At 37.5% G+C, this 15,761-nt stretch overlaps 1 protein-coding gene across 5 annotated transcripts in view; it reads left to right on the top strand.

The window, feature by feature from the left end:
- LOC134804766 (protein cycle) overlaps window positions 1–15,761 on the top strand; it is a 72,437-nt gene that overhangs the window by 45,558 nt on the left and 11,118 nt on the right. For all 5 annotated transcript variants that reach the window (XM_063777986.1, XM_063777987.1, XM_063777983.1 and 2 more), the window contains 2 exons: window positions 12,369–12,521; window positions 12,942–13,043. In XM_063777986.1, the coding sequence (XP_063634056.1) occupies window positions 12,369–12,521; window positions 12,942–13,043 (255 nt within the window). The remainder of the gene's footprint in view (window positions 1–12,368; window positions 12,522–12,941; window positions 13,044–15,761) is intronic.

The raw sequence follows: 15,761 nt of genomic DNA, 5'->3' as shown, positions 1-15,761 counted from the left end.
GTGACAGACGGACGGACGGACGGACGGACAGCGGAGTCTTATTATAGTAATAGGGTCCCGTGTTTTATCCTTTGGGTACGGAACCCTAAAAACGGTAAATATAATACACAGTATGTAAGAGATTATTTGACTGCTACCTACATAATTAAAGGCATTAAAATTCGAGTGTTATGAAACGTGCGAAGGGAGTTCTCACACGAGTATTTTATTGCCTAATTAATTAAAAAATATATTGTTAAGTTTTAACATGAGCAGGGTCGATCAAGGGGTTATGGAGCTAGAAGGCCCAAAAGCTATATGTGAGGGGTCTTGCTGGTAAATTCGTTTGCAAGAAAGAATGCTTAGCGCCACTTGCACCATCCCTATAACCCGGGGTTAACCGGTTAAACCGTTAACCCAGTGTCAAATTGTACTGGTAACCATGGTAACTCCAGGTTTAACCGGTTAACCCCGGGTTAGTGAATGGTGCAAGTGGCCCTTAGTCATTCATAGCGTCGGTACATGGTAGGGTAGGTGGGCTGTTAGCTAGTCAGTGGTGGTGGGCACGCAGGAAACTGCAGGTCATTATAGGGGCATAAACTAGGCATATAAAATATTAATTGGTGATTGAGTGGGAAACTAAGACCTCAGGGTGGACCAAGTTAATTCGCCATGTTGAATTTCTTTATTTGAATTTATTGATATGATCATGACAAAAATTTATACCGGTTTTATACAATATTAATTGGCCGAATAATATGCATTTTGCATTAGTAAGAAATTGGGACAAACTGCCGTCATCTCAATTTCTTGATTTTTGCTCTAATCATTATGACAATTGTTATCCGAGATCCGAAGGTCCGTAATAATATGAATTCGTACCTAGTCAAAATTGTAATGACCGCCATCTTGAATTTCTTTCTTTATGCTATGATCATGTTGAAATTTTATATTGCAGGATTCGAAAGGATCCTCAATGGGAATCCGAAGTCAAAATTGTAATATGCCGCGTCGAAAGTCTGGAATAATATACCCCCGCCTTTGAGAAACCTGCAAAGTATTCATAGTTTTAAGTCAAAGATTAAACAGTATTTACTTAATCACCAACTTAGCCAGGAAACAGACTTGATACTAGCTGCCTGTAGTTTGTAATTTTACTTATGCTTACCTCAAGTGTTTTTGTTCCTTTGGTCTGACAAGGGTTCATCATTCCTTATACGCCATACTTAGTAGAGTGCTGTTATGTTAGTACTTCGTACATTTTCGTAAATTCGTCATCCTACAATGCTGTTTTGTTAATAAGCTAATCTTACAAGATTTTTTAACGTAGATTTCATGAACGCTCGATACAAGCTCGATTGGTTTGGTCTGTCATTGCTTTTTAGTTAGTGTAGCCACCGTTGGCGCTAGGAGTATATGCAGCTGTAATGCTCAGCCAAGGTATGGTCGGACCGGATCAATACAGCGATTGCGAGCACGATGTTTGTTTTATGTATTAAATAATCTTAGTTGTAAATAGTAGTTATGTTGTAACTTCTTGCTGTGTAACTTTTATTTTTAATATTTTTTTCTTATTTGACTATTTGTTTACTGTATGTTATTTCTATGTCTTTTTTCTTGTTGTCTGTTACCTCCCGTGATTCTTCTCACTTGATGATCTTATCGGAAGATCAGCGCTGGAAGCCACCAGCAACATGCTGAGATGGGACCATTTCGTGGCACTTTAATCTTATTTTATGTTTTCTTTTATATAATGTAATGTATTGTACCGATTGTTTGTGCTTACGAATAAATCAATTCTATTCTATTCCATTCTATTCTATTCTATTCTAATAATTGGCCAATAACCTGAATTCTCGACTTATTCGTGGACCGATTACTTATATAGGTATAGATAGCTTCATTTATGAGGGTGCAAACGCAAATTTGTTGTTTTTATACTGGATTGTTACACATTTTAACAAAGTCAAATAGCATGAACAAATTCATATGGAAACGAGATTATATTTGTAAGGGCAGGCTCCAACTAAAACCTTTAAGTTAAAATCTTAGAGCATTTAATAACGTTAAAATTGACTCTATAGAAACAAATCACGAAAACATGTCTGATTTTCATTTAATTTCAATTGTATATTTCGCATCGTGCGTCGTCGCACCTATCTACCGACTCTGACAGAATACCTTGAAGTTATAACTAGCGAAATCGCGTTTTGCTTAGTCAAAACTTAAACTCAAAATTGATTAGGAATAATTAGTGAAAACTAGTTTTCACCAAGGCACTTTGCGAAAACAAATTTTACCTAGTTAATAATACGTGTTTTCACCAAGGAGATATGGAAAACTAGTTTCAACTAGGGAAAACGCTTTTTTACATTAAATGGTTTTTTACAGTAACATAAACAGGGTGGCTAAAAATAACTGCATTCCCGTTGCCAGGGAGGTTTTGGGATTATACTGAGCAACTTTTACTATGGGACCAATCCCCAAATTGCGAAACAAATTTTGGCCGTTTCATACCTACATTTTGGCTGGTCCATTTTCTATGGGAGGATACATTTTTTTTCGCTATTTCGGGGTTGGTACCCTAGTAAAAGTTGCTCAGTATAATCCCAAAACCTCCTTGGCAACGGGAATGCAGTTACTTTTTAGCCACCGTGTATATATACGAAGTAGGCCAAATAGAATTCGATAGCAATAGGACCATAAAACAAATATTATTTGACTACACGAGTAGCTTGATCTATACAGAGGTACCTACACCGTAAGTATGTATAATAACTTCAGCTTAATTGGAAAGAGTTTTGGGCGGTCCTTATTGTTTCTTTTTTGTTGGTAAATATTTGCAAAACTACTATTATGTATATTGCTAAGTCTCTACTTGAACTTTTATTGGGACATTTTTTACTCTGTTTTCTATATAATATTATATGTAACTCTGCGTAGCGTCTTTTGTCGCTGTCTCTAGCTTTATGGCAAGCATTTTTATCTTACTTTTTGGTAGGGATTCGTTAATATTTAGAATTTTCTTGCAAGTTACAAGTTTTAAACTAAAATAGAACATTGAACGTAAATAACTGTCCTTAGAGGTTCCATATTGTAGTGGGCGTCGTCTTGTATTCTCCGCCCATCGTGAGCCACTCCCCGCGCAAACGCCGCCCAGCAGACCAAACTGTTACGTAGGTAACCTATCAACTAAAATAATATTTATATGTATACATGCCAACTATATGTACATATAATAAGTTACACGTTTCTTCTGTAGGTACAGTCACCTGCAATAACATGTTACACAACGAAGGCCGCAAAAATATCTGACACGATCTTATTTGTAGAGCCATAAGAGCGTGTCACATATTTTTGCGGCCTTCGAAGTACATATTTAACCTTAACTATCTGTGACTATATGTATAAATATTATTATCTATAATTCTACGAGGGCCACTTTATGAAATTCATTCATAATGTGTCCATGCAATTTTGCAGCTTGCTGTAAAATCGAGTTCATAAACATCTTTACAAGCCAACGCTCCAAAAATATATCTATGTAATTATAAATTATAATGGGATCACCTATTTTAACTCTTAAGGGGCCCACTGATTAGCAGTCCGCCGGACGGTATCGGCCTGTCAGTTGTTCGGAACTGTCAACATTTTGTTCTAACTGATAGGCCGATACCGTCCGGCGGACTGTTAATCAGTGGGCCCCTTTTAATGGTTCTATTCTGCTCCTTTTTTTTTCTGACAATTTTCACTACAGACAATTTAAGCTCATTTTACAAAAAACTGCAAACAGATTGTTTCAGTCACATAATTATATCTAATGAAATTAATAATATATCTACTTACATAAATAGTAAAACCTGCCAAAAACATGTCGGGTCATGTTCAGTGTAGGTTTCCGTTACCGTAGTCGCCCGTCGGTCACCAAAGAAAGTAGACGGGGATTTTTGTAGATAGGTACTATGAACATAAAACATAACAAGCAATCTTCGCAGCACTTTATGCGTCCTTTTACTAAGAAGGGATGACTTACAGACCGAGACACAAGATGTATGTATACAATACACTGAGTGTACCGTGTATAGTGTCGTAGTTTAATCTTACCTTACCATTCTTCTCTCGTGTCGAGGTTCCCCTAAACAGTGGATGCCCAGTAAGCAGGGCAGACAGCCCGGACCGTCGCATCTCTCAGGTCTGATTCAGAGCAGCGGGCTCAGCACGGTTCCATTTTTATCGACTATCACTATGCGCGTCCCTTTCGCACTTACATACTTGTTAGAACGTGACAGGCATGGTGACAAGGGATAAAAACGCGACCGTGCTAAGCCGCCAGGAGTGCGGGCAGGCGGGACTATCCAGCAGGTGCGCCATGGTTTGCGGACCTTAGACTTTAGAGGCTCCGTCACAAAGGCGCGTTTTGCGGGCGGTGCGTGAGCGGGGCGCGACGCTTTTACATATAAAACGCTCACGCCGCGCTCATGCCCCGCCCGGAAAACGCGCCTGTGTGACGGAACCTTAATAGTCTACCATGCGTTCCTGCTACACAAGGGCGCAACTTTCGTAGAGTGACCGACACCTATCTCTGAGGCGATTGAGACGTGATGACACTGTTAAACTGCAATTTAATTTCATTGATGATTCTACAAGATATTATGCGGCGCCTAATTCATGTTCTTGTTTCTATTTTAGTAACATGTCGGTCTATAATTAAAAACTAGTGGCTCTGTGAGCTGTAGACCTCGCTTATTGGGACCGTGCACGATGACAGCGCCACACAGCAGTTTGATAAATCAACAATACGACATTTTTAATTTAATAAAAAAAAACGAAGTTTAAGTGAAAAAAAATACAAAAAGTTATGTCTTACTGGGGATCGAACCGAGACTTTCTGTGTGCAAACAAAATAAGCGAATGTTTGCAAAATGCGCCATGATAGTTCTTAGGTAAGCTTACGAAATTCGGATACTCATTCGAGTAAAAACGAAATATCTAAATACCGTTTAAACCAGCAATACAATTTTTCTGCAGTTTTGCCATTTACTATGTAAACATGTCTCAAAAAGAATACACTCTAATGATACCGATACGACTATTTGTATAATCGCGAGCTATCACAACTTTTCCATTTTGAAAAATTTTCAAAAACCGGCTCGACAAAAAAAAAATATCGGTTCATAGAATTCGGTTACAAAATTTCACGAGAATCGGTTAAGAATTGCGACCTGTAGAGGAGAACATCCGGACATACAAAACTAAATATCTTAATACCTCCAAAATCAGCGAAATAAATTTTCTGAATTTTTTGACATTTAATCTGTAAACATGTCTCAAAACAAATACACTCTTATAATACCAATACGACTATTTGTATAAGCGCGAGCTATCACAACTTTTCTATTTTGAAAAATTTTCAACAACCGGCTCGACAAAAATTTTTTATCGGTTCATAGAATTCGGTTACAACATTTCACGAGAATCGGTTAAGAATTGCGACCTGTAGAGGAGAACATCCGGACATACAAAACTAAATATCTTAATACCTCCAAAACCAGCGAAATAAATTTTCTGAATTTTTTGACATTTAATCTGTAAACATGTCTCAAAAAGAATACACTCTTATGATACCGATACGACTATTTGTATAAGCGCGAGCTATCACAACTTTTCCATTTTGAAAAATTTTCAAAAACCGGCTCGACAAAAAAAAATTATCGGTTCATAGAATTCGGTTACAAAATTTCACGAAAATCGGTTCAGAATTGCGACCTGTAGAGGAGAACATCCGGACATACGAAAGCAAAACGCCCGAGTCAAAACGTAGACCTTCGCTTCGCTTCGGTCAATAAAGAAATTATTGTATAGAATGTTGGTATGCAGTTATGCACAAAAACATTGTGTTTATCTACAGCCATTTACTCGTACTTACGTAATAAAATGCATGCAATGCTCTGATTATTCTATTTTTTTTATCTTGAAAGTGGCAGCGCTGCCTTTGGCTTAATGTAACTTCTAATATTAGATCCTAAATTATGTTCCTACCTGAGTAACTATTAACCATTAGATGTAACGTACTGATTTTGCTTTTGGAATTACCTTCCTATGTTCTGCAATAGAAATTGACATTTAAGTAAGTATTGATAACAATGCACGTTAATAGTTTCCGCTACGCTGCTGCAACAATAACGGCTAATGTAGTGTAGAGCTCGCTTTGATTCCACAAGCAAGACTTTGTTTGTGATGTGCACTCGCTGCATTAGTTTGTAACGATGTGCATTGTGCAGGGCGCGGAGCAGGAGTCACGTGCCGCGGGAAGGGCTGCGGGGGGCGGCTGCAAGGTCGCGCTGCTTCCGTGTGTGCACGATATGGTAAAGCGCGAGCGTACTTATATAACCTATGGAAATTATGCATCTCGATCTCGGATGTGCAATAGGGTCGGTTGCACCAAACTGTTCGTGTCGTTAAAGAGATCGCTAATTTTTTATGTATCAAAAGTTTCATAGTAAAGCGCCGGGGCGCGCCGGCTGACGTTGATCAGTCTGTCAAATGTGGTTGGTGCAACTGTACGGCTACCACCAGTTTTGACATTGACATAACGCTCACGTTTACGTAACTTACTTTCTATGCATCTCGCTCGTACTCGCATATGCGAGCAATAGTGCAAGCGAGATGTACAGAAAGTAAATTACGTAGACGTGAGCGTTATGTCAATGTTAAAACTGATGGTAGAGGCTTTGGCCCATAGTGAGTTGAGACAGATACACAAAAATATAACCATAAATTTATTTTTATTGCTATATATAGGGTTTTTACCTTACTACAAGAAAACGATGCTCTCCTTGCAATGATGTAATTACCGATCGATCTTTGCGACATACCATACCTATTTACCTATGTACATTTACCTGTGGGCTGTGACACATAAATACTCACCTACGTAAAAAAATGCTAGGTATCTACATTCTTTCAGGATTGCTTTAACGTCACAGATGTACTGTATATACGAGTATCTTGATTTGCACACCATATACATACCGGTCACAATAATAATATGTATTGTCAATTTGTCAATGACACATTACATATACTTATACAATTTGTAATTTTCACAGGCTCTTAGTTATTAGCATGTTGGAGAAACATACTATTAAAAGGCAGTTAGGTACCTACATATTATATTATACACCTAGGCACCTAGTCAGCGCATGGCTACGTTGCCTCAGCGAAGCGTTGCGCAATAATAGTAACCCCGCACTTGAACTACAACTGCATTACATACGAGTATAGCATCATTCACCTCGATTACACTCTACATAGACGTGTAGAACAAGTACAACTATACATTTCTAGTGGTAGTGTTGTATTAAGTATTGGCAGTGATCATATTAAGAGTATGTTTTATGCTTTCTTTTCGAAATATAATGTTTTATTTATATCACAGTTAAAAAAATTAAAAAATCTGATTTAGCATTTTTTACCGGTCAACGGTCAGCTAATAAGTAAAGGCTGTTTTTTTTAAAGGTATACATATTCAAAATGAAATAAAACACGTAAAAATAATTTTATTATCATGGTATTGGTTTTATTTAAAAGATATTCTTATGCCATTAGTTCTTAAAAATTATTTCGGGCATATGGGCATAAGTCCAATTTTCGACCACTTTTCCGACCAACTGGGCCCGTATATTGGCAATAACGCGGCGAATGTTGGCTTCCAAGTGGTCCAACGTCAATGGTTTATCTGCGTAGACCTGTGATTTCACATATCCCCAAAGAAAGTAATCCATAGGTGTGAGATCACACGATCGTGGAGGCCAGTTCACAGGTCCATTACGGGAAATTATGCGCTCATCGAATGTTTCCCGCAATAGATTGTTGGTGTCGTGCGCTGTACTTCATTAAAACTTAGTTTACCTGTGTATTTACTCTTTCCAAAATATTTATCTTCCTTAAAATGCAGCCTATAAAAACGGTATTTGTCATTTGCCTAAGTTTTTGATACTCAAAGCTTTTTCTCACCGATTTATGCATATCGGGTCCTTGGGAAAAAAGGGAGATCCTATATTTCCACAATTTGTCGCACAATATTGGAGTATTTTGGAGAAAAAGGAGAATGTTTACAATTTATTTGAAAAAATGTATGTGATTGAGCAGTGACAGCAACTATATTATGGAGGCGACACCTGGCGTGATAAAATGTCAGTTTGCCACCTCATTTGCAATCGTTGTTCTGAAGTAAGTCTATTCATTGTGAAAATGGCAAAACGTACTGACCACAAATATCCCGCCAATTGTTAAATTGACAATCACTAGAAACAGTGTTGCCAATTTAAAAACCAAACCTCTAAAAAAACACCCGTTATAATAATAATAAATATGAGTTACTAGAGTCAAACCAAGAAAAGTCTGCAGCGGATTTGATAGCCCACGCAGTGCAAGTGTTATTTTAAACGTCAAACGTCTATGAAATTATGACGTATAAATAACACTTGCACTGCGTGGGCTATCAAATCCGCTGCAGACTTTTCTTGGTCCGACTCTAACTTCAAAGATTAAATGAAGAACCTAGTAACTATAAGTACGTATTTGGATTGTTTTATGGTTCCAACCCGCTTTAGACTAAATACTCAGTTAAGTATTGCATTTCTTTCTCGCTATATAGGTGCCTATAGTCGAGTCTAAAAATCTGCGATTGTTACATTTGTTTTACAAGGGGGCAAAGTTGTTGTTTAACCGCTCGTGCTAATATTGATACCCGAGCAAGCGAAAGATTCCAAAATTGAAAAATGGAAAAAAGGTTGATCTTGAGCGTTGCGGGGGGTTCAAAGCACGAGGGTTAAACAAAATTTGCCCCCGAGTGAAACAAAATTTTTCACCACACCAACCCGAAGCAAATATTAAATGTAAAATATCAAACAAAATCAAACCAAATCAAATTCAAATGAATGTTATTAAATATTTATCATCCAAAATCATCATTTACTTAAAAGTCAATTCTACCAGCAAACAACATAACAACTCACAATTTGCATTTGATTACTTTGCCTCACATGTGAATTACTGATAGCAAAGTGCAACTTTGCTATCCGTTTTTGAAGTGCAAAGTAAGCCTTTCCGAGCTGGTGTGGTGAAAATGATTATTCGAAGTCGTCATTATTTGCAAGTAATATGAACGAGCATCGACCCTCAAAAGTGCGCACCACCACCTCCGTCGGGTATTTCGATCCTATAGCTTTTACAATTTTCTGTAACATATTAATTTTAGCAAGCAAGCCTTGTTCTCTAAGATACATAACAATGTTTTATCCAGAAGATCAAAATTTGGGCTTGCCGAGTGTCGGTAAGTTAGGTAACTAAAGTTGGATGGTATGGTTTGGGTAGTAGGAGTTTCGTCTGCTAGGTATGAGCTTTGACAAAATGTTTTTTTTTTTAATCCTGGAATACCTTGTGTTGCGAATAGTTTAAACTTAAGCATCTAATTTTGTTTCTATCGGACACGTGTTTTCACTAAAATAGATTACGTTTTTGTATAAATTGCGTTCAATGACCTTTTTATCTGGTTCTTCTCACAAAATCATAAAATACACGGAACGATAGTCTTGCAACACTTTATTAATTACCTACAGCTGGCGCTTCCTTGGGTCTGTATGTAGACAACGAATGCATTGAAAATCCTACAGAAATTGGTCACCTGAATAAATTATATTTAGAACAAAAATTTCATATTTCCACATATTTTTTTGCCTAATTGTTCGTTACGCTATTATTAACGCCGCTCCAATAATATTGCGGCGCCATAAGGTACCTTTTGCCGTGGAACGTCACAAATCTTTACTATTTCATATCTAGTGAATCTCTAATTCATTTCCCGAATCGCGCCGTTATTAAATTGTACTTTTAGCCATCTAAAATCAAATTTGTCTACAGGCCTGAATTTGTCATGGTTGTCTCTTAAGGTGGCATTCGGATCGGATGGCAAGTGCACTTGCATTTTTGCGGCATTACTCAAATTGCGATTCACTATTTACCGCAACCATGTTTCACGCAGCTTCCTCGGTACATAGGCAATGCCAAGGTTGTGTGCGTGCCAGTGCCCGCTGCAGCGCGCGCTCGTCCTTAAGTATTAATCTGCAACTGACGCCATTACAAAACGCGAGGTACAATTAGGCGCTTAGAACACTCGATTCGCACGTCGCTGCGATATGCGAGCGGGTTGTTGCTATAATAGCGTTGTCTCAAAGCGACGTGCGAATCGGATCTAGTGTGCTATTATAAGTGCCTTAGTGTTATGCCGGTGAGAACATTCTCGCTCTCGGGAATTCCTTCTTTTGAAAATTTCCACACTTTCTTGAGAACGTTCTCTTGGGTGTGAATTGCCGAAAGTTATATATGCAAATAACTTCAAATTTTATTATTCGATTATCGTTATTTAAAAAACTACAACAAAGTAAAAAGTAGCCCCTACATTATATCTATTTAATATTATAATAGCCATAATAGGTATGTTTATCTCGTCAAGTTTATAACATTTTTCGCCATGATGAGAAAGCGATTCGCGTCACTTCTCAATCGCAGCCGAAGCAGCACGAACAGCATCCTAAGTACCTACGCTGGCGCAGCGTTGGGACGCGCCCCTGGTTAGACGGTGCGTGCAACTACACTCACCTGTTGCTGTACCGCCGCGAAAGTATTAAATGTTTAGTTTTGTTTATTTGTTTTGTCTTAATTATAATACTAACTCTAGATATATGTAAGTTGTTGTAATACCTTATATATGGACTTCATGTTCGAAATAAAAATATTTCATTTCATAACAGGAGATTTTACAATTAATCGTAAATACTTGTAAAAATCGATACAATGTGTAGGTATTTAGTACATCATACGCCAACTATTTATTTCAAGAAATAAAAAAAGTAAAAATAAATAAATAGTCTCTAGGACGTTAATACTATAATTTCGATATGTCTGTTATAGTACAGCGGCGGCACAGGCTTTAGGTTAGTTTTCGCTCATGTCGTCTCGGATATGGGTGAATATGGTATCGATGCATTCAGTGTAATGCCCTAATAGTTGGGGAGCCGACGATGCTAAATGTGTAGTTACTCGAGCGTCGTACAGACCTATTGGAATCGAAATATTAGATGATAAGAAGAAAAAAAAGTTATATAAAGTTTTTTTCCAGCGAGCCGGAAAGCGTCTACATTTTTTTTTAAATTTCGGGATGTTGGTAGAGGGTTAAAAAATCTTTAAGTAGTTTGTGGGTTTGGTCGTTTTTGTCCACGTTAATGCTCTATTTTTTCTATAACTTAATATAACACTTATTTGTAAGCATTTTCTTAATCTGACGAACACAAGTTTGACGCCTAATTTTTACATTGTAACCGTCAGATTAAGGATGTGCGTGCAAATAATTATCAGATTTTTTAATAGCACAATTATAGCGTTAATTTGGACTAATATGACCAAATCCACAATCTGCTTAGCAATTTATTGAATCCCCCACCAACCCCCCACCAACCAAGGGCTCAACATAGATGGCTAAAAGGGGTAAAGGTAGACTACAAGGGGTGGCAAGATATCACTCATATCTTAATCTGACGCGCTCGAGTAAATACAAAAATCCCCTCTTGGACTCCCCTACTATAAACACAAACAAGCGCGAAAGTGGTGGTGGGGGTAGTTGCTGTGACGTCATAAAGTCGGCAGTACAAACTTTTTTATATATTTTCTTTTAAACATACCATGCGGGGAACCAAATGTGAGTAGATCACAAATATATAACATACTGTACCATTTTCAATACTTGGTCTAACAAATTATTAGAAAACCTTCAAAAATTTCACAATCCACAGTTGACTTTCAAGTGCTCTATATTGAAAATGGCTCAATGGATTAGTCCAAAATACACACCACATGACTGTGAATATTCTCTATATTATGTCAAAAAATAATTAACCAGATATATCAATAATAAGAAAAGTACATCATGTTGAAAAAAATATAATTTTCTGTTACATTAAACTGCAACTATTATTAAAACAAACAAAAAACCCGACCGTTGACATATATATTTTTGTAGTGGTCTTTTCAATAGTTTTAATTTGGTACCCATATTGCTATAGTAAGAAGTAAGAATGCTATAGAAGAAGTAAATAGTAAGAAAAAAAAACAACAAGCATTCTTTCATTAGCGGGCGCCATTTTCAAAATTTATATAGCCTATGTCACTACCACAATTCTGACGAATTCAACCATACCTCACATGTCAAAAACTGTCCAGCCGCTTTACCACTACCCTCCTTCTGATGCAGTCGGGTAATAATACTATAGGTATTATACTATTTTGTAAATATTATGTTGCAGTGACCAAATTTTGTTTTGTGTGTACAGTGCGCCTAACGCGAGCTCGGCACCGCCGTATGAGCTGACGGCGAGCGCGGGCAGCTGCGCCGACGCGGGCGGCGCGCTGCTCCCGGCGCAGCCGCACCACCCACCCTCCTCGCAGCCGCGTCATGACCCGCGCAAGAGAAAGGACAAGCACTTGTAAGTTGAGTATTTTTTTAGTTATCAATATTACCCGTTACTCTATTGACAGTGTTTTAGAAGCATTACGCCAGTGCCGCTTACAAACAATACTCATTAGATTTAAAAAAACTTGCTAGGAAGCCGAATTTCGTTTTGACTATATGTTGACATTGTTAAATTGTTAAGAATTGGTCAATAGCCAATAGCCCACATCATAACCTGTGACAGGCGATAAGAATGCAACCATGCCACCGCAGCGTAAATATTAAAGCAATTTTGGGACAGCCGCATCGTAATTTATTAAAACAATTCTAATAAAATTTATAGAGAAATGATCAGGTAAGGTTCTTCTTGCTATTATTTTACTCTAATTATGAATTAATCTTTCCGGTCTAGCCAGTCGTGAAACTACCGAATTAACGATACACGATGTTACAGTGGCGCTGACCGCTTCGAAATGTCCAGCTGCGAGCCGAACCTGCACGCCCCAGCCATACCCTCCTCGCCGAGCTCCAATCGTAAACGCAAGGGATCATCTTAGTAAGTTGCTTTTATCATATGAGGGCTGTGGCCGACGAACTAATATTTAAAAACCAAGAGCGTCGCCTGACGATGGACGAGGACGGGCAAGTTGATATCGCCGAAGGCCCATCGGAGGGGTGGAGGGTACTTAATAGGTATTTATGGCCCCTGGCGACACCCATGTTAAAAAAACGATTGTACCAAACATTCAAACAGTATATTATACTTAGAAACTTTGAACGATGAAGTCCCTTTCTACACTATTTTCCATATCGGCGAAACACTTCTTTTGAGTACCACATCGCAGGTTTCTTCCAATGCCACAATGAGTCTAATAAACTTCGTCAACTTCGTCCAATATTTCACAACGTCACATTCAGCCACAGCATCGTAAAAAACAACAAAAGTTTACAAGGTAACAAAGTACAAGGTCCTACACAAGTATAGTAAAATGTTATGAACAACTCTGTAACATTCGGACACCTTAAAAATGTTTAACTATGCTTTCAGTAATTTGTGTGCGCTTTATTTAGGTACTACAGAAAGGTCTTGAAAGTAGTAGGTACAGTCAGTCAATAGTAGCAACATGATGAAACAACGCTTCAAAAGTATATGCCACCCTGGAAAACTTGACCAAATAGAGATATACCTATACAAGTATATCTACCCCTACCTTCGCCTTCTAAAGTATAATTGTACTACATTTTATCTTTTTCATATAAGCTGTTAAAGATTGGTAGATACTTTTGACGCGTAGTCTGATACGCTACATTTGATGCTGAATGTAAGAGTACCATCTACTTGCCAAAAATTGCCGAACTAATGTCATTATAATGCATCGATCGTAAGACCGTACAATGTGCCTACGTGAACATTAGACCTTCGCATTGAATACACCGTCATCGCAAATAAGTGAATACAATAAAAGCAATTAGAGCTGAGCGGAGGCAGCGGCTGCGACCAGCGATGGGCGCGTTGCCGGGCGACGACGGCGGCCCATGCCCTCGGCGCCCACCTGTGAACCCGGCCCCTCACCATCACCGCTGACACTTATCAAAATGCCACCTCTCAAACTTTTTAAAGGGGTTATGTCGTTCTTGTTACTGGTTTAAATGCCGCGTACAACTCGAGCAACACAAAATGGACATTTATACTTATACGGATTCAGTTAAATTAACTCATTGAATCGTCTTTTGTAAAATGTTATGCGAGTGTTTTTATTTCTATGATTTTACTTCGCGAAAACATTTTTTAAGTAATAGGTAATAATTCAGTACCTACTGTACGTTTCATGGCTAAACTATATGGACAAAAATCACTTCAAGAATAGATATTGGCTATCGTGTTTATTTCTTTGGTTAGGTATCGACTTTAACACGACGTCGATAAATAATAACCGCAATGTCTATGGAAACTCAAATAGGTAAATAAAATAAATGGTCCTTTAAGTCTGTAATGTAATGTAATTAGTTTTAAAATAAAATAGTGTTGATGAGAAATATGTACATGTAGTTATATTTTAATTATTAGAGATTGAAAGTACTTTTCGTCGATATCGCGTAGCCACGGCCCACGAGGCAGCGTCTCGCTTATAATTATAAATTATAATTGTAATTTTTTTTGTGTTCCGCCGTACGAAAACTTCTTATACAAATATATTTATAAATGTTCGTATAGCTTTGATAGCCTACTGGTATTTTTATTTCATTAACATCGCTATATGCAAAGAAAACTGGTTTAAAATTTAAACGAAATATTATTATGTTCTCGCCAAAAATGCAGCCGCCATTCTTGTGACCTTGTGACGTAATATTAACAGTGCAGTAACAAAGAACCGTCAAATGTGAAGTACAAATTGGACACATTTTTCTGATATAGTGACGTCACTCATGAATAAAAATATAGAGATGCCACGAATATTCGCCAACTATTCGGTATTCGGCCTATTCGGCCACTTTGCCGAATATTCGGTATTTGCCGAATACCGAATATCTGTTGCACCCACCTAAAAAGAAAAGTTACACAAAAAAATAACCAAAAACTAGATATAATTTAATATTTAAAAGTATTCTCGGAAAGTAGTTAAATACGAAGGCGCGTTTTTGAGCATTTTTTGATTACAAAATATTTAATTTTTATCATGGGTCTGATTTGATTGACTCTAACTACATTCATTAATTCTGTTCAACTTAAAAATATATCTTAGCAAACGTTGTGCTCTGTTGGCGAACAGTTTTCATAATAATTGTGACTCAAAATGTTCGCACGTCATGCCGAAGTTTTTATAACAAAATAGTGTTAATCTCGTATTTCTTATGGTAAAAACAATATAGATAACGTACTTTCATAATTTAATTTTGATAGATGTAACTCCGTAGTTATAATTACCTATTTCATGGCATGATTGGGCCGCCACGCCAACGCCTCACGACGTTTGCTAATTGAGCAATCTAAGTTTAGTCCGCAAGGGCATTACTTCAGCTAATTGATGCGTTTGGGGTACTCCTCAATTATCTTATCTCCTTTATAATCTAACTTAAGTATATCATACCATTTAGGACGATGTTAAATCTTCTTATTAATAATTAGTATAGGTAATAAAACAACATATATCACTATTAAATAAATAAAAAAGCGGCCAAGTGCGAGTCGGACTCGCCCATGAACGGTTCCGTAGCAGCAAGTAACATAATAAAATTGCGGTTTACGATTTATGACGTATTAAAAATAAACTAC

Source organism: Cydia splendana, chromosome Z (assembly GCF_910591565.1).
Source record: "Cydia splendana chromosome Z, ilCydSple1.2, whole genome shotgun sequence".
NCBI lineage: Eukaryota > Metazoa > Arthropoda > Insecta > Lepidoptera > Tortricidae > Cydia > Cydia splendana.
This window is presented reverse-complemented; position numbering and strand designations above follow the sequence as displayed.